Source organism: Hesperophylax consimilis, chromosome 23 (genome assembly GCF_061612785.1).
Source record: "Hesperophylax consimilis isolate HC1 chromosome 23, BYU_Hcon_1.0, whole genome shotgun sequence".
NCBI classification, from domain to species: Eukaryota; Metazoa; Arthropoda; class Insecta; order Trichoptera; family Limnephilidae; genus Hesperophylax; species Hesperophylax consimilis.
Genome location: NC_142858.1, coordinates 17,363,820 through 17,391,033, shown reverse-complemented (window position 1 = coordinate 17,391,033; position 27,214 = coordinate 17,363,820). Strand labels below are relative to the sequence as shown.

The following is a 27,214-nucleotide window of genomic DNA, read 5'->3' as shown; positions in this document are numbered from 1 at the left end:
CTTTTCAATAATTTCTGTTTTTCTTTTAATCTTTTTGTGTTACATGTAATGTTATTATTGGACAATAGTCTGAAATAAAATAATTCTCTTGACCTGTTTGAATTATTTAATCTGTTGCTGTGCGTAGTTGCTTGAATACTGATCTGGTTGTTTGTTACGCAGATAAACTTGACAGAATACTTCTGCGCTATGGACTTTGGCTGTATGGTGGCTGTGATGGCATCGCTACTGCACGAGCGCCGCATCATGATGGTGTCGCGCAAGCTGTCGCGGCTGTCGGCATGCGTGCAGGCAGCTAATCAGCTCATCTACCCGCTAGAGTGGCAGGGCATTTATATCCCCGTGCTTCCCAACTCGCTCAAGGACTGTCTGCTAGCCCCCATGCCTTACTTGATTGGAGTGCCGTATCCCGTGTATGAGGCGAGTTACTTACATATCTGACGTTAGAAATGTTTATTTAAAATTTAAGTGCGAACGACAGAAAAAGGTGTTACTTTAACACTGAACAGATATTCCCAAAAAGTACAAAATATACTTATTTTAAAAAAAAACTGATTTTACCAATTTATGTAAGACCTTCCGACTCCTAGGCCTAAGACAGGTCTATGAAATTGAAGATCTGTTCAAGTAAGAATTTCGATATTTGATAATGTTTCATTTCACCTGAAGTAAAGATATATACAGTAGAACTTGGTTATAACGAACACGGCAATAGCGAGTTCACGGCTATAATGAGCAATTGCAAAACGATATTTTAGTTCAGGCTTAACTTCGTGTAATTGTTGGCTGTTATAAAAAGGTCGATCTACTGATATACCGTCCAAATAAAAAAATAATTGGGAATTATTCTCGAAGTAATAACAAGTAGTAACAAACAAGGGGGGTTAAAGCGCGGTGGGTAGCTGCCCGGCGCACTGGCGCGTATTTCCTATTCCGTTAGGAACATAGGGACGGATTAATTTTTTATGACCCTACATATGTAAGATTGTCAGCAATGTGAAACATTGCTATCCATCGGGCACTACGTAAAATTATCATAAAATCTGCAAAAGTCATTCGAAAAATTGATATTTGAAAATTTGTTCAGTAGCCAAGTGGGCCGTATGAAAATGACACGCGGGCCGCAATAATGGGGGCGCGGGTTGTGCATCACAGGTTTGTGACAAGTAAATTTTTACAGCCGAAAACCATAACAATCCCGCAAGGAAGTTATTTATGACAAGTGAGATTTTACAAGTAATACGATACGCACAAGCTAGTGATATTTTTCTTGGAAGCCTTGAACCATGATAGTTAAATGCGTTTATTTTTTTAGGAGGACATTGAGAAGCATGAAAGCGAAATCTTTAAAAAAATCGTTGATTATAAATTTTGTTAATAAATGTGTATTTTCTAATTTATTTTTTTAGTAAGTAATATTTACTCGTATTTCAAAAATTTACTGTACATTTGCAAATGTATTGATAATAGAGGTAGGTAGGTACATATGACTTTTGAAAAAACTATTTTGGATATAACGAGTTTTGCTATATGGAGCAAATTTAGTCGGTTCTCTCGTCCTCGATAACCAAGTTTGACTGTCTTTTTATTTTTATTTTATATTTATTTAAAAAACTAAAATAATACCAGAAAAGAGAAAGTCCCATACTATGTACTACTTTTTTAGTAGTTTGTCAATGGGTGCTTTTAACGTTGAAAAGAAAAAACTTATTTTACTTAATTTAAGGGAGGTATGCTATATATATTTCACAACATACTTTTAATGGTTTATTTCTTTAACCTGTTAATAATCCCTTGTCTATAAAGTGGGAAATGGAATATTAAAATATTATTATTTTTCAGACTCTGGTTCTTCACGATATCGGAGATGTTGTTACAATCTTCTTAGATACGCGCACCGTTACCTCTCCTTTTGACGATGTGGCAGCGATGCCTCAAGAAATTGTAAGTATCTTTTCATTACTGCACTTGTGCTCTTGCTGTGCTTTTATTCCTTATCCAAGGGACATTAGTTTGTGATGGTCGTTAGTTAGTTAGTTGTTTGGTTAATTGACTAATTGTTAGGGCGAAAATTGTGTTAGTGTAACTTTGTGATATGTATAATGGGCGAATATCCATACAAAACAAATTTCTCTGTAAAGTTGGCTTAAATTATAATTTTTGTGTTAAGTCAACACTTTAATGTGAACATAAAATGTGTTTTGAATCGTTTAGAGTTTAAACTCATAAAGTAATAATAATAATAATTGGATAATTTGTAGAGCGCCGTTTTTGTGAAAAATCACCTCAAGGGCGTGTGAAAAGTTTAAAAAGTTTCTCTTGTAAAATTGCCATTTAGCTTATTCACCCTTATTAAATTCACTGACAAATAATTATTCCATGTTACAGGTAATTTTTAAGTGATTTCGAAAATATCTTATGTAAATTTTAATAAGATGTTTAATTTCACACCACCCCTTCAGATATTGCATCTTTTTTTTTGCACTGCACCTGTCTCATTGCTATGCCTTATATTTTTAAAGTGGCAAATTACTTAGGTCATCAAGTACATACTACGAATATATTCTCAAGTATAATATTTATGTCAGCAGGAAATTTGTGTGGTACTTATAAACTAAGAGTATTGGCAACTGTACATAATTTGTACCCATTAATATTACAGTTTTTATTGATTTTTCAAGAAAGTTTTATTTTCGGTGATCAAAATTGTATTGTAAGATTTTTACTATTTTATTTGAATATTAAGTTATTATCAGATTAATCATTACTTTTTTATAAAGAAACAACACTAAAACTGCGAATTCAATTTGTATTTATAAGGCACAGAAGAATTCCCTAACCATCATAATGTCTTTATTATTACATCAATAGATGGCGGTATGAGTGCCTTCACGAATTTACGAAATACTAATACATATTGAAAGTATGTCATGGTAGTGCACCATCATGCCCACACGGAACACTACCAATTCGGAATATTAAAGTAAATCAACAAACCATCAAAAAAGTGTGGCTTGTTTTCTGAATCTATTATTTAGTATGATCTTTATTATATTTGCTTGCCGGTTCTAAAAATCACACCAGATTTGAACAGCTGACATTAGGTTTTTACAGTTCGCTGTTCGGCGTGTTATATATACGGAAAAGGTACAAAGCAAATCTAAGTGGCGTTTTGCGCCGTTTGTGGTTACTTAGATCCTTTCCCATAATTCAGTTTTGCAAATGTATGCATCGGGAGCCATGCACGGTGTCCGGAAAATCGTGGTTCAAGTGGGAACCTAGTGAATCTTCCTCACAATTGGAGTCGATTTTATAGTGTTTTAATAAATTTCAATTTTAATTTAACTTAAAAAATTGTAATTTCTTACCAATTATAGTAAACATTATGGGTTAATTATTAGTATATGTACCTGTGTACTCTTGTACCGGGTGAGCAAAACAAAGAGTGGAGTTTTTTTTTTTTAACCATGAAAAGGTTCCCGTTAAATGCCGATTCTAAGTTCTTTTCAGCTTTTGAACAAATTGTGATCACTAAAAGAGGATAACTATCATGTTGTTAAGCTTGTCGACTTATTACAATTTGGTAGAAAGCCGAAACGTACCTAGAATCATTGTTCTACGGGGACCTTTCAAATGTCAAAACAAACAAAACTGCACAATCTCTTTTGCTGCACCCGGTACCTAAATAGCTTATTTTTAATTTCGTGGGGTGATTCTACATGATAGTACAAGTAAAAAAGACACATGTTTTTTTTTTAAATTCCAATGTTTTAAGGTAGTTTTTAGGTTTATTATTTAACCCGCCATCACTCGTGTGGGGTGCTGTCAGCACCCCACGCTTTTTCGAACGTAAAATGAATAATAATTTGTCTAGTTACGAGTCCGCGCGTCTCAGTACCTTCAAGTGACCTTTAAACCCGTCGACACGGGGAAGGAGGGGCAGTGTGGCGCGAGCGCTCGCAACGTGAGGACGTGTCAAAGTTTGCGTGGGGTGGTCACGACACACCGCGAGTGCTCGTGTTATACTTTTGCGGAGGTTACTTTATTAGGTTTGTTTGTTATAAAGGCTGATTATTATAATGTTTTGTAGAGCAGTAATAAAGTTGATTTATAAAATTTACGTTTTTTATTTAGATACGTCATACGGCGACCGGATAAATCATCAAAATGATAATTCATCACATCTTTAAAAAGTTATATAAAGTCATGGAAAGTGATGAAACAAAAACTTTATTAACTGAGTTAAGTAGGTTAGGTTAGGTTAAAAAAAATTTTTTTTCATGTTTTTTAATGACTTTATATCACTTTTTAAAAGTGTGTTGAATAGTCACTGTGTTGAGTTAGCATGTAACCACGTCACACAACACTAAATAATAAAATGCTAGTATAATTCCATTAACTGATACTATATGTATAAAAATGTACTTCGAGTATGTGGGGTGGCCACAGCACCCCGCGAGTGCTCACGAGGCTAAAAACCGTGCGAGTGATCGAGGGTTAATATACATTAAATAATATTAAATTAATACCAGTGTCACAAATTCGTGCCTTGGGTGTAATATTCGAGTAAAACTTCCATTGACAAACATTCATTGCACACATTAACGATATAACTAATTAGGCTTTAATGATGCTTTAGCTGAATTTAAGTCCTTAGATTATATAAGACCCCTCTATATTTCATTAGTAAGAAGTCAAGTGGAATATAATTTACCTACTTGGTCCCCATTGTATAAAGTTCACTCTAACAATATAGAAAGAGTTCAGCACAAATTTCTTAGGTATGTAAATTTTAAGCTCAAAATTCCAATTGAATACATTAATTATGTCAGTTTGATGAATCAATTGCCTCTAATAATGCTTCTCCGACAGGAGAATTATTTCAGACCTGGTTGTGTTACACAGAGTCATTAACAACATAATTAACAGCCCTGCCATAGTTGCCACTATTAAATTCCATGTGCTGACTATGAACACAATGCAAAATGTTACTTTCTTTTCCAATACATACATAACCAACCATCAGACACACTCACTAACCAATAGGATGCATGATCAGGGCAACAAGTTTGGGGGTACTATTTATTTATTTATTGACTCCATTTATAGAACTAAGCTTATACCAGCACTTTGTTGAATCCTACAAATTATGGTAGCGGTGGTGTTACATGTTTTACTAATATTGTTTCATATTCAGTCTATCAGTTTAGTTTATAATATCATTTCTGTTCTTAAAATCCATGTAAAAGCCCAGCTGATAAAAAATCCGTGATATGTGTTTACATTTGGTACCAAATGAAGTAATTATTTAAAACAACATATCATGACGATAAAAAAGACTAAAAATTGTTGGTGAAAAAATTCGGCGTCGGAAGACCAGACCCTGGACGGCAGGCAGTTCCACGGATGTGTGTATTATCTACATTTTTTTGAAAAAATATTGTCTAAATCATTATCTAATACTTTAAACTATAGATTTAGTTGTAAATGTGGGTTTTATTGTGTATCAGTGTTTTATTTATCATGGTGGTCGTATGTCATGTTGACTGTATTTAACATGTATATATTTATATTTTATGTATAAGCTGTTTGTCTCTTACCTTTACCAATGTCTACATTAATTACGAAAAAAACTCAGCAGAGTGAAAAACAAATGTCCATTGTTTGGTAATAAAAAATATCAAGTGGATGGCATACGAAAGGTAGTTTTAGACGTGTTTGATAGCTGTTTTCCGGTAAATCACACCGTTTTGCCTAACATATACCGTTAATAGCTTATTGTGTTCTTCACAGCTGGAAGATCTACTAGCAGCACTCGAGAGTTGCAAGAACCTTGTGGGAGATGCCGTGGCTAGAGCATTTCTTCAAACTCTTGTTCATCTCTTGGGCGGGATTGAGAATGCCATTAGGTAAGAGAATAGTTTCTATCAGTCTTAACAATTATTAACAATCCAAATGTATTAAATAATCAGTGTAATGCATACATTCCACAGCGCAGGAATGAGCCATAAACTCCCAACTTAAAGTCAAACATAATGATTTCTGAATAACTCTTATTGTTCTCAGATCTGACACCGGGCCTCAGCCAACATTTGATAAAGATGCCTTCGTCACAAGCCGTGGGTCAGGAGTACAACCGTTTCTCCGAGAGATGCTCAACTTCCAGATGTTTCAACAGGTAGGTATTTGTGTTTCATAAGCCATACTTCTGCTGGGTGTGATGCATTTCCCCCTACCCTGTCATCTCTGATTTGGGGGAACACCCCCCCCCATGTTGCCCGTTTGTCAATGATAATCACAATATGTTTAAATACATATGTATTTTTGCTATAAACAGTTCTTGGAGGGGCGACTGGCGCTGGTGGCAGCCAAGGCAGGTTGCAGTGACGAGTTCGCCCGCGAGTGTTGCGCTTGGGAAGAAAACCAGAAACTCAGAAAGCGGTGGAAGAGAAAACCTGCTCAAATTCTGAAGAATTTAAAAAATAAGGTACTAGAAATGATATGTATTAGATATTCTTTTCAGTGTTGCGTGATTTCGCCTTGCTTACTTCTACATAAAAACTTTTATTATGTACATACCTTGAATATAATAATACATTCATGTTATCTCTTTCTCTTTTTTGCTTCACCCTTTTCTTAATAAATTACCCGATATGTAGTTTCCCTTGGTTCTTCAGTTACATTCTATTTTTTAAATAGCTGAAGTGATGTTTCATTTCCCTTGTTCTGCATGTTTATTTTATCTAAGGTGTAGTGTACCTATTTTATTCAATATTTTTTTACATAGATTGGTAAAATAGACAGTTTTTTGTCCTTTACATATGTATGCAAATCCGTTGAATCATATTTACTTTACACATTTTATTCTTAATTAATATTTAATTGGCGGTAGGTACTTTATATAGGCAAAGTGATTTTTTTTTAAAAGTAGTATGGGTTTCATCAAACTTTTTCACTTTAAATTCGTATCGTTATGATAAGGAATTTTGTTTAGTACTTGATGTTTGATTCACCACCACAAGTGACCAGGCACGGTTCATTTAACATTTATCGATTTTCATCTCATCAGAGTTTGTTTGATGGTCATGTCAGACATTTGGCCCCCTATTAGCCAGACATTAGCCCTGACCAAAATGTATGAGACCGTTGAATCGCAAAGTAGCCCTCTTTCGTAAATCTTTCACATTCTATTTGATCCATATTCCCTTTCAATGTCAACTCATCTTAAAGATACAGATGTGCACTTTTGGCGTAATTGAGGATAGTGGTTGTGTAAAAGACATGAAAACTATCATAAAACTGTTCAGAGCCAAGTAAGAAACTATAGTCAAGGGCTCGTATTTGTTTTCGGTCTTTAATTAATAAAGAATATTATTTTTTCAGAGGCGTGAATGCGTGAGTTAAATATAAACTTTAATAGCCCCAATTCCTCGTAACATATCTAAAACTAACTGACAATAAATGTTAATTTCACAAAAATACTCATGTTCAAATTTTTACCATACCTATTATTATTAGTTAACCCTTTTCATGCGGCCGTATCAACTGTTGTTACGGCAAAAAGTCTATACTCACACGCGGCTGTATCAACAGTTGATACGGAAACTTTGACGGCCGATATTCCAGCGCTCTTTCGTCATAAATGTATTTCTTGCTCACTTGGACATTTGTAGAACTATCACGATGCTGACATCTACAAGAATTTCTCAAAAATAAAATTGTATTTCATAAAAAAAGATCGATAATCAAGTGCGCCTCTTCGCGCCTTTTAGTCCTTTAGTTTACATTTTTGTCAACGGATGGCGTTAGTATGTCATTCACAACTTTTCATAACTAAAAATGATAAGTTATCATGGTGTTCCACTTGTGTCTATCAGCGCAGTGGCCTAAGTACACACACGCCGAGTGAACGGCAGGACCACATTCAAAAGATACGGTACGTCTTTGTATGAAATTTTATGTTTTTGTTTTTATAAACATCTAAGAGTGTTGACACACGAGGATTTGTTTTCATATTGTGGAGAATAATCTGTTCTGTCTATATAGTCCAATAAATCATGCCAGAATGCTATAATTTGACATTTAATTGCGTGCATAGGTATTTGAAAATATGTACCGCGTACGGGTATAGATAAAACGGAGCAAATTAACGCGTTCAAAAGGTTAATATTCTTAATTCTAAATTATAATTTATAACAAAATTATGTTGAAGGCGGGATCCCCCAGGGGATCCAGACGTGGAAATGCAGGGACCATCAGGGGACCTGGAAAATAACTTCTTTAAGAACCCCCGACTCCAACTGGGGCCCTCGGGGAACCAGCGGAGAGGGGGGGACTTAAAGAAGAGACTCACTCCAACAACCACCGCTGAGGAAGACAAGGTAAAGTCCCTGTCAGACGATGTGAAAAAAATTCACATCAGTGGGAAGAAACTCAGTGGGGCTGCGAGGAGAAAACTCAAAAGAGAGAAGCAGGGGCGGCAGGAAGGAAACCGGGAACAACCAGGGACTGTAAAAGTCCGCTGGGGACAACCAGGGACCTCGAAGGCCGGAACCAGGCAAGGCAAACCAGGGACAGACCGGAAGCTAACGGGGACCGCAGAAGGTAACCGGGAGCAACCTGGAACGCCCGGGGAAAAGAAGGCTGGGAAGAGGAGAAGAACCTCACCAGAACCTAAACCCTTGGGGCTTTCACCGGGAAATTCCAGGAAAAAGCCCCGAGGAATTCTCACCTCTGCTACCTATGCGGAAGCCGCTGGAAATAAAATTCGAGTGGCTGTAGTACATAGGAACAGAGAGGAAGAATTTACAAAAGAGCAGGAGGCCCTCGTGAGTGAGGCGGCCGCGGATCTGATTTTGAGCATCCCAAAGGGGCAGTTCAAACCCAGATTCGACGAATGCTTCACTCAGAGGGGCGTCCTGAAAATGACCTGCTCCGACAAGGAGTCAGAGACATGGCTGAGGGAGATGGTGCCGACCATACGGAAATGGCAGGGCTGCGACCTGGAGGTGGTGGGGTTGCAGGAACTGCCAAAGTATGTAAAGGTTATGGCAGTAATCCCCGAAAATGGAGCAGTAAGCACCGAGAGGTTGCTACAACTGCTGGAGAACCAGACTCCCCGGCTACACACAAAAAAATGGATCGTCCACGACTCGATCAGGGATAAGAACATGTATCGCCTGATCATGAGTGTGGACGAGGAAAGTGTGAAGGTGCTGAGGGAGATGGGGATGACGGCGCATGTCGGGATAAGGAAGGCCACTTTCACGGTGCGCTCTCCTAACACCGAGGAGCGTAAATAGGAGGAATGACTTAAGGATTAGGCAGTAATGGCTAAAAACTTACAGTTCATTCAAATAAACTTGCACCGCAGTCCGGCAGCGACTGCAGTGCTTAGCAGTAGAGTCACTCGGGACAGTGTGGACGTCGCGCTGATCCAAGAACCCTGGACTTATAGGGGGAAGGTCAGAGGACTAAACATGAACCAAGGTCTAATCTATTATAACGAGTCGGGGGACAGACCCAGGGCCTGTATTCTCATCAGAGGGATACCTGGCACACTGCTACCCGAACACTGCAGTAGGGACTTAGTGGCTGTGAAGCTACAGGTCACGCTGGACCAAAGAAGCAGGGAAGTAGTTGTGGCATCAGCATACATGCCCTATGACTCTGTGGAACCACCACCCTCAAGGGAAATAACGAGACTCGTCCAAGACTGCAGGGAGAAGGGTAGGGAACTGATACTCGGAGCAGATGCTAACTCGCACCACACTGTGTGGGGGAGTACGGACATCAACAAACGAGGACAGGACCTCCTGGAATACCTGATGACAGTGAACCTTGAGATTCTTAATAGAGGTAGGGAACCCACCTTCGTTATAAGTAACAGACAGGAGGTGATAGACCTGACCCTAGGAACATTAAGAGTCTCAGGATGGAGAGTATCGGACGAACCATCCCTGTCGGACCACCGACACATAGAATTTAAACTAGAGGGAGAAACAAGCAAAACGGGGACCGATACATATAGGAACCCAAAAGCAACTGACTGGACTAGATACTCGGAGGAACTAAATATAGGAATGACAAGATTCCCAGCTAAATACGGTTGCCCCGAAGAAATTGAGGACGCAGTAGAAGTACTGAGGGACTCAATGATAAGGGCATACGAAAATAGCTGCCCTCTGAAGACAAGTACCAGGGACAAAACACCGTGGTGGAGCAGAAGACTGCAGGAGCTACGGAAAATAGTAAGGCAAGCTTTCAACAAGGCCAAAAAGTCAGGAAACTGGGATGCCCACAAGCAATACCAGAAAGAGTACAAGGTGGCAATCCAGAAAGCCAAAACATGCTCCTGGGAGAAATACTGTGGGGAGGTGGAAACCATCCCACAGACTGCAAGAATCCAAAAAATTCTTGCAAAAGACCCAGGGGCAGCAAAAGGCCCATTCAAAAAAGCTGATGGAGGATATACCAACAGTTGGGAGGAGGAGTTGGAGGTACTGCTGGGGAAACATTTTCCCGGCTACAAAAAGTTAGAAGCAGATGATACCGGTCCACCACCAGCCCGAGTTACACGGGAAGGTAAGGACTGGGACACTGCGGCTAAAATAGTTACTCCCTCCAGAGTTAAATGGGCAATCAGAGGGTTTGACCCTTTTAAAAGCGCAGGAGAGGATGGAATCTTTCCGGCACTTCTACAGAGGGGCCTAGATACAATCCTACTTCCGGTGACGAAGATCCTGAGGGCATGCTGTGCCCTCGGATACATCCCCATACCATGGCGGAAGACAAGGGTAGTGTTCATACCCAAACCGGGGAGAGCTGACTACGACCAACCAGGTGCATTCCGCCCAATTAGCCTCACCTCATTTCTTCTGAAGACAATGGAGAGGCTAATGGACAGGCACATAAGGGACGGGGCACTGAAAGAGAAGCCCCTCCACGAGTTACAGTTTGCTTACCAAGCAGGTAAGTCAGTCGACGCGGCACTGCACAGGTTGGTGTACAAACTGGAGCAGGCACAAGCGACTGGGGAACTGGCGGTAGGGCTATTCCTGGATATAGAGGGAGCATTTAACTGCACCACTATTAAATCCATTGATGAAGCGGCAGAAAGACATGGACTCGACAAAACCACCAGAAGGTGGCTGAGGAACATGCTCTCAGGCCGGATACTTACGGTGACAAGGGGTGAGGTAAGCATCAAAGTGCTGGTGACACGAGGGTGTCCACAGGGAGGGGTCTTATCACCCTTGCTGTGGAGCCTGGTGGTGGACAACCTCATCCGGAAACTCAACAACAGGGGCCTATATACGCAAGGGTATGCGGATGACATTGCAACCATAATAAGGTGTTGGGATGCAGACACAACCCGAGGCCTTATACAGTCAACACTGGCAACAGTGGAAGAATGGTGTGAAGAAACAGGACTGTCAGTCAACCCAGACAAGACAGAACTAGTAATCTTTACGCGTAAAAGGAAACTAGAAGGATGGAGCAATCCAACCTTCTATGGAAAGGAATTAGAACCCTCTGACACGGTTAAGTACCTCGGAGTCATCATAGATGCCAAACTGAGCTGGAAAAACCAGGTGGAAACTGTAGGCAGAAAGGCCTGTGCTCTGATGTGGGCAACTAGGCGAATCTGCGGCAGAACGTGGGGTCTCAAACCTAAAATGATGCAATGGCTTTACACAGCCGTTGTAAAACCAAGGATCATGCACGCAGCCCTGGTCTGGTGGAGGAGAACAACACTGAAAACAGTGATGGTCACACTCAATCACATACAGGGACTTGCATGCAGAAGCATCACAGGAGCCATGAGAACCACTCCAATACTAGCCATGGGAGTGCTGCTGAACCTACCCCCACTAAACATAGAAATAGAGGGGGCGGCGATGGCGGCAGCCTACAGGTTACATTGCAATGGCCAATGGAGAGGAGAGTTGCCCAGAAACAGTCACACGGAGATAGGAATAAGACTGAGGGCAATTAGTCCGACGGCTGGGATGAAGCAGGACGGCAAACAAGCCGAATACTTCTTCGGACAGCTGTTTAAAGTGACGTACCCCACAAGGGAGGAATGGGACACGGTCCCAGGTCCAAACTCCAAACAGGAACTAATCTGGTTCACAGACGGGTCCAAGATGGAGGAAGGAACAGGGGCCGGGGTCTGTCTACAGGGATCTAAGAGGGAACTCAGTATACCTCTAGGAATGCACTGCACTGTGTTTCAAGCTGAGATGAAAGCCATCTTAGTCTGCGCACAGGAGAATATGAGTATCGGGTACAGAAATAAGAACATAAACATATGTTCTGATAGCCAGGCGGCCTTAATGGCACTGGAAAGTAACCGATGCGACTCCAGACTGGTGATGGAATGCAGGACTATCCTAATAGAACTGGCGACCATCAATAAAGTAACCCTGCTCTGGGTACCAGGACATAAAGGTATTGAGGGCAACGAGCGGGCTGACGAACTAGCAAGGAAAGGGGCGAAAGCACCACTTGTGGGATCTGAACCGGCCGTAGGAGTAGCAGCTTGCCACACCAAACTACATATCAAGAGGTGGGTCAAATCCCAACACTGGAAGGAATGGAAGAAGGCACCCGGAATGAGGCAATCTAAAGTACTCATAAACGGACCGGACCCTAACCGAACCAGGCAACTACTCGATATGGACAGAAACTCACTGAGGGAACTGGTAGGACTATTAACGGGACACTGCCATCTCAGGAGACACATGCAACTGTTGGGAGTGGAAAACACCAACATCTGTAGGAAATGTGAAGAGGAGGAAGAGACTCCAATTCACCTATGGTGCCAATGCCCCGCTCTGCTGGGAATAAGGCTCAGATACCTGGGAAGACACAGTGTGGAACCAGAAGACATCGCCACATATCCAATGACAGCCCTGGTGAACTTCATAAAAGGGACCGGGTTACTGGCAAGGGAATGAGGTAAAATGGGAGATAGTACAATGGGCCTATGGCCTAAGTGCTCGCGGGGAACGTAAGTAAACCGCCTCCGACTATAAAAAAAAAAAAAAAAAAAAATGTTGAAGATTGATTGATGTTGTTTACCTATATGAGTTGTTTGGTATCAAAACTGGTCAGATCCAAAATTTAAAAAAAATAAACTAAGTATTGAACTGTGTTCATTATTAACAAAAGAACAGTTCTTATTTTTCAAAAGCAGTCATATCCGCATATTTTGTAAGAGAAACCGGTTTAAAAAGCGGCTGTGGTATGAAAAATAGTCAAATCCAGCACTTGTTTTGGTGTTTCCTGAAAATTCACCTAAAGTGGAGTTGACCAGTTTTGATACCAATGGTCACATATGTTTTAATAGCAATATTAATCACAAATAGCTATTGTTAACCCTTTTGCTGCCTAATGAATTCGCTCTGTCAACTAGCAACGCCAAGCTAATTCGGAGTTTTTTAAATTGTCGATTGAAAGGATCTTTATGACTTTCCACTTGCCCTTGAGGGCTTTGTTTATTTTACAAACTCATTGATGATATCTAAATTACACACTTGATAAATCTTTGAATCCTGAAGTGTACTCCATAATGTCTTTGTGGTAAAAATAATAAATGCCTACAGAATACCAGAGAGCGGCCCGCCATCATTCACTAATACAAATATACACGGAGTTATTATAGAAATATGCACATCTCACATTACGTCTATGGATCTTATCAAGGATTATCCATCATTTTTTACATTTTAGATTAAAAAGCATTATTCTATATTATTATATTGTACTGCGTTTGATTTTACACTACATTTAAACGATTCTCAAGTAACTTCTTTTTTTTTTTAGTGGAATATTGTTGAGCACGGCGAAACCATAATATAAATATATAATTGAGAAATTTTCTTGTATTAAGTAAAGTCTTAGTTTTAACATACACAAAGTTTTTTATTCCCAGTATTTTATCAAATTCATAGTCAAGATCAAAAAAGAATTGTCTCATATCTTTTTCACTTAGATCGCATCTTGAACAATTTGAGGATATTATAATTAACATTTCTTTATCCGATTAGCAATCTTCGTGTAAAATACACAACCCACACAGCATCCCCTAAGATGGGGTGGAGTACTGTACAAAAATCATGCAAAAGGAGATACCTAATGAATCAGATACATATTGATTAAATGTGAAATAACACCACAAAACAATATGTTCATTTTCAATTTGAGAATAAAAAAAAAAATTCACAATTTTCATCTAACCAAAAAAAATCTATTAGAACCACATAAATATCATTTACAAGAAGAAACCACATGACACACTAACACGTCGCGAGAATTTCGAACTACTGAACTGGGAATTATGGTAGTCCTCACTTTGAAGAAATCATAATATAAACAAAATCATTTATTATATCTGTTAAGAGTCAACATTTCAAATTTATTGTTAAGCTTGAGTTTGCACTATCTGTGTGGAAAAATTCGAGATATCGTAAGGCTAATTTGAAAGCAAGTTTACTGGGAATTTTCAATCACAAGTAATATGTGCTCATGGCAGTCAAAGGGTTAAAAAAGAAATCTAAGAATGCTACCTTGTTTCAATTTTTAACCTGATTATGGTGGATTAGAACCTCAATACCTAACAGAGATAAAAAAACATATATCTCCATATTTTATTAAATTTTATGCTCTACAAAATTAATGAAACGAGATACTCACTAAAAACCAAACCATGTCCCACAATGACTCGTTTTTGCAAACTTATATACATTTTTATGACTTTATATCTCAGTACCTTTATAGAGATAGAAGAAATGTTTGAACAAAAAAGTTGTAGGTAATTTTATCTTCTACTTAATTTGTTAAAATTTGCATTGAAAACGAGATATTTGTGAAAAACTAAATTTTGCTGTGTTTTAGTTTTTTTTTAAATGGTTGCGCCTAGGTTGAAAACTTTGATTTTACAACAGTAAACCAGTTTATCAAACTTATTGAAAAAATTGAAACTACCAGAATAATTACAATCACAGATTGCTAATTGCACTTTAATGTAAAATTTGTTTACCTAACCAATTTTTTTTACTATTGTAATATATTTTTACTGTTGGTGTGCTGCGGAATTCTGGGAAGAACCAAAGTTCAAAGTATGTTGTGAGTGAGAAAAGATTTGCGACGCACTGCTCTATGCGGCCTGCATTTTAAAAATATGTAAAACTAAAAAAAAAAAATTCCAACTCCTAAAACGGCTGTAGATGGGGATCCACAATGGTGGAACGGTATCGGCTCCCGTGTATGCAATTTGTCTGCAGTAAAATGGTTGAAAAGGATTCTTTCTGTTTTTAAATATATTACAATATTAGCTAACAATTATAAAAACAAAATGTTTTCACTCTGTTTAATTACATTTTTACGACAATTTTTTTGGATCTATATGATAGCAACTGTACCGCAAGGTTTAAGAATCAAAAAAATTTCATAGACAATAATAATTTAGTTTAGTGTTGTCGGTGTAAAAAATAAACTTTAGGTTCCAAATTATCTATAATATTAGTCAATTTCTTGGGGGCACAGTCTAAATGAGATATAATTGGTATCAAAAACTCATTAGAGTTTTGATGGACATTACATTTGAATATGTTATATTTGTATGAAGTTTCATGTATTGTTTCATAGTTCTTTCACACATGCCAAGTTTTGAATTCTAAATTTAAACTTTAGGAATACTGCACGGGGATTCGTAGATTGATTGATTGTGAAGTCCCCACTGCTCTATCGCAGACGACCCACACACTTTAACACTACTTGTCAAAATAATTTACTCATTTCACTTATCCTTTTAAATGTGTGATTTTGATACTACATACCCCCCTATGCGGCACTTTTTCATTAATGTAGCCAAGTGATGTAACGGACCTCTGCATCCGCGTCTGCAAATGCGGAAATTCTGCATATTTTTACTCCCGCCTACTGCTTCACCTTTCACAAGATTAAAACAGAAGTTTCACGGAACTTTCTAGGGTGAATTCCTTAGCAACAGTTGCGGGGTGCGTGCGCCGTTTGAGTGTAGGCAGGTAGCGGGTTGCGCATTGAGCAGGCATTGCGGTTGAGCATTCGGCACATGCCAGCGCCTAGCATGATGTGTTTTGATTTTCGTAATAGTAATTAAGAATGTAATTTTGCATTTTTTCTCAATAGGTGAAAAAGTTAAAAGTACTTTTTGTTAATCACTTACCATTTTAAATTTTCAATATTGAAATAAAAATACAATATAAATACACATTTAAATACAGTATAAATACACATTTCAAGCCAACATTTTTCTATGGCATACGGTTTGTTGTGTTTTGAGCGAGCGTGGACACTACGCTGATTATGCGCATTATTTGGAATAAAAAATGTAAATGAAATATTGGTCTCCGGTGACATTTTTGATGTTTTTTTTTCCAACTAACATGAATAAAATAAACCATTCCTTAATGTAAATAAACAAAAGTTGTGTACATTTACATAATCGATGTACCGACCTTTCTCTAAGAACTCGGTGAATTGACTGCACAGGCATCCGAATCACAGAATATTTATAAGAAAGGGGATCCAAATCATCGGCCACAAATAATTATGATTTGAGAATCAACAGAATATTATTTTTTATATCTTATTGATATCACTAGCGTAATGAAATTATGAAGATTTTGCAAATGCAGTCCACAGGAGTCTTCCGACTTTATCGATGCCAAAAGTTTGCACGACAACTGTTGTGATGTCTGCATAAGAGGCACAGCAACTCTACTGCTGTGACCTCCACGCATAGTGCGTTAAAATTTGCGTGATTGTGTTTAGAAATTGTGCATTTCGATTAAGTTTTTGTTAAATGAATCGAATTTTATTTTGTAACATCGTTTTGATCATTTTGTCAATTTTACGATTTCACTGTTCTTTCCACTTAAGTTGTCGTTGAGTATTTTATTCAATTTTAATAATTATTTTTAAATCTGATGGTATGATAAAGCATTTGTATAAAATAAAATTTTTGCTTTTTTATTAGAAGTATTTTATGTTGTATCCATTTTTTTGTATTTACATCCCAATACATATTTTGTTTGAAGTTTGTTTGTTTAATTTAATGTGCCAATTTGTTGTGTATGCTTTAAAGTAATGTTGGATTAATTTAATTCTTGCAGACACAGCCGGCCATGGATTCTGCTATTAAAACGGTAAGGTTTGTTAATAATGACCACAATTATTGCACCCTCAGCAGTGGTGTGGCGACATTAATTATGCATTCAGTTTCCTTGTTGCCTTGGGGGGTTGGGTCTTCTCCAATACCACGCTTGCCCCGGAGCTTGATAGTTTGTCGCTACGCCACTGGCCTTTAAGGTGAATATGTTTCAGCACTCAAATAGATACATACAATGATTTCGTTTTATTATTCTTTATTTATATATTTATTAACCTGTTATATATTATAGCTTGTTATTTAGTGACATTTATGGCAACTTTCACTAATGAAAACTAGTGAAAAGTTTTGAAAAAAGAATTCTCTCCTTTAGTGGAAGGCTTACTGAAATTTATTTATCTATTCTTTTAAAATATTCTCGCAATAACAATAACAAAATTAAAAAATAAATTTTGAAGTAAAACTTTCAAACAATTGAAATTCTATAAGGTATGCTACTCATTACGCTATACGCATCATGGCTTGATCTATTTCAGCATATCGCTAGCCATACACTACCAATGGGAATGTATGATGAGTGATAAATTGAAAAAGGCCAAGTCACGAAAATAAAGCTAGCTTATAGCGTTGTCTGTCACAGGCTTTATACTCATTGTTAATATAGTTTCATGTTTGATTTACGCATTCCATAAATTTAAAATTGTTTGACCTACAAAAACAAACAGTTCAACACATCGTGGAGGTTATTAATAATTATTAATGTTTAAATTGGGAGTTTTAACTTTAAGTATACCACTGGGGAAAAATTAAATATCATCTTAAACTTAACAATAATTGTTCAGTTTGATTGGTGAAAGAGACCGAAAATCAGCAAAAATTAAAACGGTTATATCCACAGAAGCATATGAATGTATACCGCTAACATACCATTGTAATCACTCTTTTTTCTTGTAAACGACGCATATAAGAGAAAGAGCGGTTGCAATGGTTTACATCGAGGGATAATTACTACGACAAACAAACACAGGTGTTGTGGCACAGATGGGCGAGCAAATAATAGTATGGTTTTGTGTGTAACACTGATTTCGAGTTACCTAGAATTTTTGTTATTCTTATTGGGATATATTTAAGTATTAAAATGTATGTAATTGTTTGCAGGTTCGCTCCGGGAACAAAGGAATGAAATCAGCCTACAAGGGGCTGAAGAACAAGTTGGTGGTGGCGAGGCGCTCTCTGGGAGGTCCCTCCGTGTAAGTTGTATTACATCCCAGCCCATACTCTTTAGAACAACTCTTTCTTTTTGTATTAGTTAAAGTGATAATTGAAAAATATGAAATAAATAATAATTTATTTTTAATTGATATTTTAAAGTCCCTCAGGTCATGAGTAGGTTCGTAGAAGGTACGGTAGATAGTAGCTTTCGTAGCCGAAGTGCGAACAGGTGAAATCACAAACAAATTAATACTATTTATGTAATGTCTTTTACAAATGAAAGTACTAACTAATATGTAAAGTAAAATGATGATTGTAAGTATTTCTTATAGACTCTGTCATTCTGCTTTGCTCTTGATAAACATTTGGTTCGTTTGTTTGTTGGGTGGACAGGCCGATTGGGGCGGCCGAGTGGTGGGAGAGACCCGGCAGCTCACAGGACTCCAGCTGCTCGTCAGAGCCAACTATTGTTAAGGTTTGTTATTAATAATACAACGTAATCATCCAAACTAACCATATTGCTTCCATTATAAGATCCTTAAAACTTTATGAGTCATAAAATTAGTTTAAATTTTTAGTCACCAAAATAAGCAAAAACATATACCGTCGACCAAGAAACAATATTGTTTAATGAAAATCTGTTTATTTTTTTTAATGAAATTCAATCGAGAACCAAAATCCGCCTACATCTTTGTACTTGGTTCATAATACTACCGTTAGATATCGTTCACAGCGGTACGTAAGCAATACCACTCAACCGATATCGTATATATATTTTGAATGAAGTACCACCCATCTCCAATACTCCCGCCACAACATATTTATGATGTGAATCCTATAATTTCTATACCCGCTATATCCGATTTTTTGACAAAATGATCTGAGTATGACATCTTGTTCACATTTTTGCGAGCAACAAGAGGAGCCTAAAATTGAGTTTCAAAACCCTCCTTATCACGACCAAAAACCATGTTAAAACTGCGAGTGAGAAACCAAATCCGCTATATCATACAGAAAGTTACTATCAAAATCCGCTATATCGGATTCAACGAATCACAAGCAGTTATTTTGCCAAAATACAATATGGCCGCCGTTCTGACGCCACGCTCGTGTGTCAAAATGATCTACGCGTCAGTTTCTAAACCCGCCATGTCGGCTCAGTTGACTTTCAAAATCACGAAGTGAGTATCAAAATCCCCTATATCCATTTTATTTATCGAAATTACTTAATTATTGCTAGACATATATAGAAAAATAAATGCTTTTCGAAATTTTATTACTCCAATTCATTATATAAAAAATTGTAATGCATTTACTTATGTACGCTAGAGATGTGACAGTTTTTTGCGGTTTTCTCCAAATCAATGAAAGTTGATATAGCGGGTATAGAAATTACACGACTCATGTATGGTACGAAATGAAAGTTGATACTCCTTAAAAGTTTTTTGTCTCTTTTGTACAGTTAGATTTTTGGCATTTGTGCGGTATTATTTATTCATCGTTATCAAGTAACATTTCATTATCTATAATACCATTATAAACATTTTTAGGTTATTAAAAATACTTTAATGCTCCAGTCTCAATTCAATAAGCATGGTTTATATTTTATAAAAATGGACTCATATAATAAATAGTGAAGTGCTCACATGTCAACTAGTTCTTTCTGAATTGAAAGAAAAGCATCATCCTTTAATTAAACGCAATATTGAAACCTTTTTAATGTTATGTTTTCTTCACAAGGTGCTGCCTCAGACTTTGGATAATGAAACCAGTCCGCAAGACTTAATATCCCTCACACCTGGGGATGATAGGTTTGTTTGGTATTTTTACTTATAATCTGACTTATCTGAGAACGTCTTCTATTCAATCTAGTTGAACATCATTCACGTATATTAGAATATGTACTTTCATATCAATACAATTATTCTTAATACAAAAATGAAAATTTACATGTGTAATATTACGATAAACTCCTTATGTGAAAACTTTTTACACAAGAATTTCAATAAGCTCCCCTGAGGTGATATCTCACAAAAGCAGCGCTATACAAATTGTCCAATAAATTAATTAATACATATCTGAAATATTTTCCACAAATTTTGATCAGTAAAATTATATTTCAGGTCCTCGTTGGCAAGCCACGGAATAATTTGCATGGAGGATTATGCTCAAGAAGAAGAAATACTTATCAGGCAGAGTGAAGAGCGTTTCTATGAGCGCCTTCCGAACAATGATACAGCTTTCTCCCCCGCCGTATTCGCAAGCCCTCAGAAAGGCCACAATCCAAGCCAATTAATTGTTCCTGATATTGTATGCTACTTCGACAGTGCTTATGAGCCTGCTTCCCGACCCGGTCCCTCCTGGCAACAGCCGGAGGTGTCCTACTCGCGCCGCAAGACCGGCACGTCCCTTCTGGAGGAGCTGCTGGAGACTACTGGCGAGGTGACGGGGGTGGCCACCACCACTGTCCGCAACAACAACTGCGTCTCCTCGCCCATCAGCACCCACTCGTCACATCTCCTGGAAGACAACATCATGCGTAGTGGCATTTCTGACATTCCCAGAAAACTTCCCTCTAACAATGTCAGCGGCTCTACCCCCCTCCGCCATCCCTATCAGTCTGCCATCTCCACCATTCCCACCGTCCAGCTTCCCTTCAGGAACGCTGTCTCAGTGGACCTTCTCCCCGATAACCTATTTGAAACACACCGGTCTCTTCCTCCCCCCAGAAGCGGTCAGCCCTACTTCAGTCCGACCTCTACTCCCACCCACTCTCCCCTGAACCGGCCGGGTGTGGCCAACAGCTTCCAATTGCCCGGCCCCCTCTCCCCGCACCCCGCATCCGTCTCCCCACAGCAGCCCGGCCCCACAGTCAGTCCGCTGGTTTTGGCGGGCCTCGCTGACAATGATGTAAGCAACAGACTATATTAACAGTTTACTATTTACCATATTTTGATAAATGCGTTTTAACTTGCTTCATTTGAATGTTTGCATGTACATACATATTATGAATATGTTTTGAATTCCCACAAAATTTCAGTGCTCATAAAATTCTGTTAATTGATCGAAAAAATATTTAATATTCATCATAATTACAGAGCATTTATATCATTAGCATTATGACACAAGTTGATAATACATCCACTAAAATCTTTGCATATTTTGTAATTTTTAGGACTGCGCATTGCGCTTCTTCCACATTTGCCCTGATTATGGACACTGTCTAAAAGTTGTCTAAAGAAAAAGGAAGCGCAATTCGGCATAATACTCCTAAATATTTCTTTACAATAGGGCAAATATTTTATATATTTTTAAATATTTAGTTACTAAAAATAAATAACTAATTAGATGGAGCTTTATCCATAAACCATTATGTAGACTCAAGTATTTATTAAATTAATAAACAATAAATTGTTTTTTTTTTTTTTTTTTTTTTTTTTTTATAAATTTAATTTAGATTAAATTTTATAATATTATTATTAAGTTCTGCAAGTGTTTTAGTTTTTTATTATTGTGACAGCTGTTTCGGCTTACAAGGCCATTTTCAAACTAATAAATTGTTCCCCACGACATTGCTGCGTTGCGTTTTTCATACATAATATTAAACTTTTAATACTGAGCGATATTTTTAGTGCTAATCATGTTGATTATTTAGAAATTATTATATGCGACATTCTATGTAATTTTGCTTACAGGACTACTCTTTCTTTCATTCTATTTTCCAAAAGAATTTTCAATATTTCACATTTGTAAATGATGGGTCATATTTATCATGACAATAGTTTTACAGGCTCCGTTGATAAAATAAATGATTGCGCTATATTCCTCACATCGCTATTCATATATGTAGTCAAGTTTAACTATGTATGAACATTTGATATTGGTGCTGACTGACGCATTACCCATCTCACTAGATGTGAAGCACATGTGTTGAGCTGAAAAGAATGGCTTTACAGCTAGGTTTATGACATACAAAAAAGATAATCAGATACAATTTACAACTTTGAAAAATAATACCAACAAAAACAAAAGGTTGAAAAGAATTTTGAACCAATTGAGTTTATTTTAGACAAAAAAGACATAGTATTAGCAATAAAAATTATTAAGGATATACATAAAATACATGTATGTATACGAAATTCTCATGATAGACCAGTTTATTTAACGTGATCTGTGAAAGAACTTTTGGTTTGAATATTTCTCATGTGACTAGGAACCTCTGTACAATAATTATGATGTTCAGATCAGTTAGGAAATATTTCTATAAGTTTATTAAAGGAAAGTGGTTTTATTTAATTTAGGGCCAGAATTACTCCAGCCTTTCTTCATTTTAGGTTTACTTAATTTTTTAAATACATTCTAATTTAGGCACGAGGAAAGAGGAAGCTACAAGCCAAAAATTTGTATATTTTTGGTATACCTTATATTGTAGGTAATAGGCATTAAAATCGCTTGACAAACGGTGTCTAGAAACGTTCGATTTCAAGCACAAAACTGGTTTTTATTTAATTTGTAAATAATTTTATAAAAAAGTCAATCAAGTGAAACTGTTACAGATAATCTTAGCTATAATACTGTAGTTTTTAAAAGTTGTTTCCTTTATGCGTTCATACATTTCTATTGAAAAAAATATTTTTTAGTAGTTTACATTTATATTTTTTATTGAGTATTTTATTTTTTTAATTTGTATTCTACTCAAGCGAAACGATAGGAAAACCTTCAATTTATCTAAAGCATAATTTTTGGTATTCATAATGTACACCAATTCTTTATAAAGATTCATCAAAATAGTGATTTGGCATTAAGCTTCACCTTAAATTAAACATCGGCATTTTGCAATTTTAATAATATTTTCTAAATACATAAACAACAAATTATACAAAGAAATAATTCCGAGGAATACAAACTAATTTCACCATTCGAAGATGCGATTTTGTGTGAAAAGTGTCAGCTTTATTATTGTATGTTTTCATGTTTAACCACATGAGCGATGCCTTGACCTGTAGAGATTTCCGCTTTTCGATTAGGTAATGCTCATTCCAAAAGTCTCTGAATATTAATATGGAAACATTTAAACTGCTAACTGTATTTTAAAGCCAATACAGCCACCTATATTTCACTGTTTATCCCATATTCTTAGATTTTATTAAAACAAATAAAATAAACTCTCTTTAATTCATCAAAATCACCTGCCTACAGATATCCAAATTTGGGTAGCTATTGCTCAAGGGCATTAGCGGTGCTAACCAAATTGGATATCTATCTTTGAGTGGTTAAAGCACTATTGAACAAAATGAGGGTCACAAAATAACTACAAATTATTTTTTCTTCAGGAATGATTCTGTTAGTGGATGCATTAATCGTTTTATTCATGTTTTCTTGTATTACCATATTCCTGCTGAATGTAAGCTTCATTTCAGTTTTGTGATATTTTTCCCTATTTTTACTGATTTTAAAACTTACAACCATTTCAATTTGCATCTCTTCTTTTCAGGGACTGACACCAACTGACCGAATACAAGAGGATGAGTTGCTCGAGCAATATGGGATTGACTTTCAAAAGTTTAATATCTCACGAAAAAACTGGACTAAATTTGAGTAGAATATATTTCTTTTCTCGAGTCATGACACATTTTTTTCTGGTTCTTTAGAAACTTGTTAAGTTAAATACACTACTTTACTCGGGTTGCTTTTATTTAGCAAACTTGAAATGTACTGATTTCTAGTTTTCACGGGACCCCAAGGGTAATGCCACTCTAACACCTGGAAAATAGCATAATTTCAACATCTTTTATAGGTTAATATAAAATAATGAATACTAAATTTGATTACATGCTTTATTGTACATGCTTTATAGTACATTTACAATTTTTTTATTTATAAATTGGCTGCTCTACATGTCACCAAACGAAGTGTACTTGTCAGCGGTTGGAAAAATTTCTACTCCATTTTTTTTCCTTGCACAAAAAAAATTGTCTTCTTTACTTTATAAGGTTATCACGAGAAGTATATATTTTTTTTTTGTAAAAATTATTCCAGTAAAATAAAAAAAATTGCCCGAGAAATAACTAAACTTAAAGTTTACAATGAAACATAAAATCTATGCAAATTTCCTGAGTTATGTAATTTTAAAGCTAGAGTTAAAATTCCAAGTGAATTGATCAACATCTGTAGAAGCTATGTTTCCGGCCAGTTAGACAAAATGCAGTATTGAGGTAAAAATGGTTTTAGTTTCATGCTTTTTTCGATTAAATATACATATTTACTTTTAGTTTGTAAGCCTGTACCGTACAATAAAATGGCTTCCTCTTCTTCCCTTTTGACCGATTTTAAGGATCTTTAAGGACTCTTTTGCAGTGTCATGTCATTCAGGAATCGGTTCTAAAAGTTGGATGTGGTGCTCGCCAGCCTCCGCGCAAGTATTGTAATCTAGTTATAACCTTACTAAGAAATGTGTTTTAAATTTTATACTACTAATAAACAACCATTTATGATATATGATGGTGTTTATCTGTTGTGTAAAAATTAAAACACATTTATTAGTAAGGCCCGTAATATGTATTTTTAAGACTAATTTTATTTTTCCGATATCCTATAGTGGCATTACTTATCTGGGGTACCAACTTATTTATGCATAAAAATGTTTCTATTGTTTTTTATTTTTATTTATTTTCTATTGATAGATGTCTAATTTATTATTATACATTTTATATAGTTTTAGGGTCATCTACAATCCTGATATTATATTCTCAAAGGAAATGCCTCTATTTTCAGCCATTGAGCTTAATTTGTCAGTTATTTTTTTTCGATGACATTTAATTTTAATAAGCCATTTTCCAGAGCTGATAGTTTTTGTAAGTCTCAAAGTGTTCCTTTAAAAATAATCAAAAAAGTTGTTTGTGGAAATTGGTAAAAGGTATTTAAAAACCACTGATTTTTTTTAACACTCCTGGTCCGAAGGGGGTAATACACTTACCCCAAAGAGGTTTTTTTGCAATACACAACTTGTTTTTAGATCATGCACTCTAAAATTTATGTAATCCTAGAAAAAATATTCAGTAATCTATCTGCATTTAAAAAAAATTATGACATTACTATTTTTTAAGGTATTAAATAATATCTATCAAATTCAGACGAAATTACTGTCACCCACCCCCCCCCCCCACCGATGGGAAGGGCTACAATAATATTATATCTTTTTTACAGTTTTTCATTATTCAATATCAGGTTACAAGTTTTTCTGGGAAGGGTAAAGAGAATATTTAGTGACAAGGTTGCTATTATGGGATGCTATTATGACCCCACTTTTGATTGTATGTAATTTTAACCTTCTGGTACAAAAAGGTTAATGTATCTTCTTGCAATCAGCTCAATGACAGTATTCTGAAGTATGTGAGTGTAAAACAATATTGTATCTGTATAAATATGTATTATAAAGGAACAACAATTTTCAACTCTTCCATGACTATAGACTTGCAATGGAATATGTCTATGAATTGTAACTAATTAATGAAATACTCTATTATTTTTGAGTGAATTATTTTTTTCATTGATATAATATTATAAAATGAAAAGATGATTACCTTTAGTGTGCCAAAATTGTGTTTATAAGTGGATAATATCTGTAAATATAATGCAACCAAAATATGGTAGATTTAAATTAGATGTGGCCATAAGCTGTTGGTTTGCTGATGAAATTACATATATGTGTAAATTTACTGTTTATCTGCCTACCTTGACATGAATGTAAAGAATCACGGGTACTAAATCATATATTTGCCTAATCATGTACATAATACCATATATATTTTAAATGATTTAATATTTTTAAATTCTTGCAATCTGTTTCTCTTTGTTTATTGAAAGTGATTTCAATGAGAAATACCTGTATATTTTCACTAAAAATTAAAAATATATAATCAGACAGAAATGACTGCTTTGGATTCCGATTCATCATCAAGCATTTTGATGTGTCATCTAAGTGTGCTAACGACTGGTGAATAAATGCACATCGAGATTTCCCTTTAAACAATTTATTGAATATAAAAACACTATTTGTAATTAGCACAAATTATTTAGTATTTATTATTGCTATACATCAGCTGCAATAGAAACACTAAATGCAGTGTAAGAGTTCCAGAGATGTTTTCCATATAGTTTGGTGATGTCTTTGCCATTTCTAGCAACATTTAGATTCTGAATGGTTGTATTTTGTCTCACCAGTATGATTCTGATAGTATCTTCCATTCTAGAACAAAGTGACGATAAATTGCTTTAACTTTGTTTATATCTAGGTATTTAAAAATCATTTATTGAAGCAAAGCAAAAAAAAAACATACATTTAACTATTTATCTTTCTTTCTATTGAATTGTTCACTGTACAAAAAATTTCACGTAAATTTATTTAAAAAATGCACATATGTAAAAAATTTCCTAAGCCAAAAATGAGGTCTTGTATTTATTGTATTATAATTTATACTTCTTTAGAAATGCTTTTGTTTATTTATTAACTTTCCAGACTTAACCTTTGACTGTTGGATATGCAGCGCGCGATCACATTACCTGTGCAGAGTTTATTTTAGATTATGTAATGAAATAATATGTAACCTTGTACGCACAACTTTTTTTAAATTTTTGATTATATAAACAAGAATATTTAAAAAATGTATCACCATTAAAATTACCATTGCACATATTTCTGCTATAATTAATTAGAGTAAGAAACCACACTAGAGATTGTATTCAAATGCTTTGCACCTACAGGCAGAGGGTTCAACAAATACTATTACATACTGACTAACTCATTGTTTGATTCGGAATGAATCCAAATAAAATGTGTTGAGT

The 27,214-nt window shown here is 36.0% G+C and overlaps 2 protein-coding genes across 2 annotated transcripts in view; both read left to right on the top strand.

Annotated features, from left to right (window-relative positions):
* LOC149412392 (DENN domain-containing protein 1A-like) overlaps nt 1–20,206 on the top strand; it is a 66,233-nt gene extending 46,027 nt beyond the window's left edge. Inside the window, exons 5-13 of the mRNA XM_089645709.1 lie at nt 163–420; nt 1,843–1,944; nt 5,794–5,909; nt 6,067–6,178; nt 6,338–6,487; nt 17,163–17,195; nt 18,317–18,408; nt 18,764–18,845; nt 20,111–20,206. Coding sequence (XP_089501835.1) covers nt 163–420; nt 1,843–1,944; nt 5,794–5,909; nt 6,067–6,178; nt 6,338–6,487; nt 17,163–17,195; nt 18,317–18,408; nt 18,764–18,845; nt 20,111–20,206 — 1,041 coding nt within the window. The remainder of the gene's footprint in view (nt 1–162; nt 421–1,842; nt 1,945–5,793; nt 5,910–6,066; nt 6,179–6,337; nt 6,488–17,162; nt 17,196–18,316; nt 18,409–18,763; nt 18,846–20,110) is intronic.
* A 298-nt stretch (nt 20,207–20,504) lies between these two features.
* LOC149412391 (uncharacterized) lies at nt 20,505–25,518 on the top strand. The gene is made up of 2 exons (XM_089646098.1): nt 20,505–21,280; nt 23,865–25,518. The coding sequence occupies exons 1-2, from the start codon at nt 20,525–20,527 to the stop codon at nt 23,970–23,972; spliced, it is 864 nt and encodes a 287-aa protein (XP_089502224.1). The 5' UTR covers nt 20,505–20,524; the 3' UTR covers nt 23,973–25,518.
* The last annotated feature ends 1,696 nt before the right edge of the window (nt 25,519–27,214 follow it).

Bases quoted from the DNA above. Each gene is read 5' to 3' on its own strand.
- LOC149412391 (XM_089646098.1), top strand. From the start codon at position 20,525: ATGGAGGATTATGCTCAAGAAGAAGAAATACTTATCAGGCAGAGTGAA. The intron at 21,281-23,864 runs GTAAGCAACAGA...TCTTCTTTTCAG, and splicing joins CGGGCCTCGCTGACAATGAT to GGACTGACACCAACTGACCG.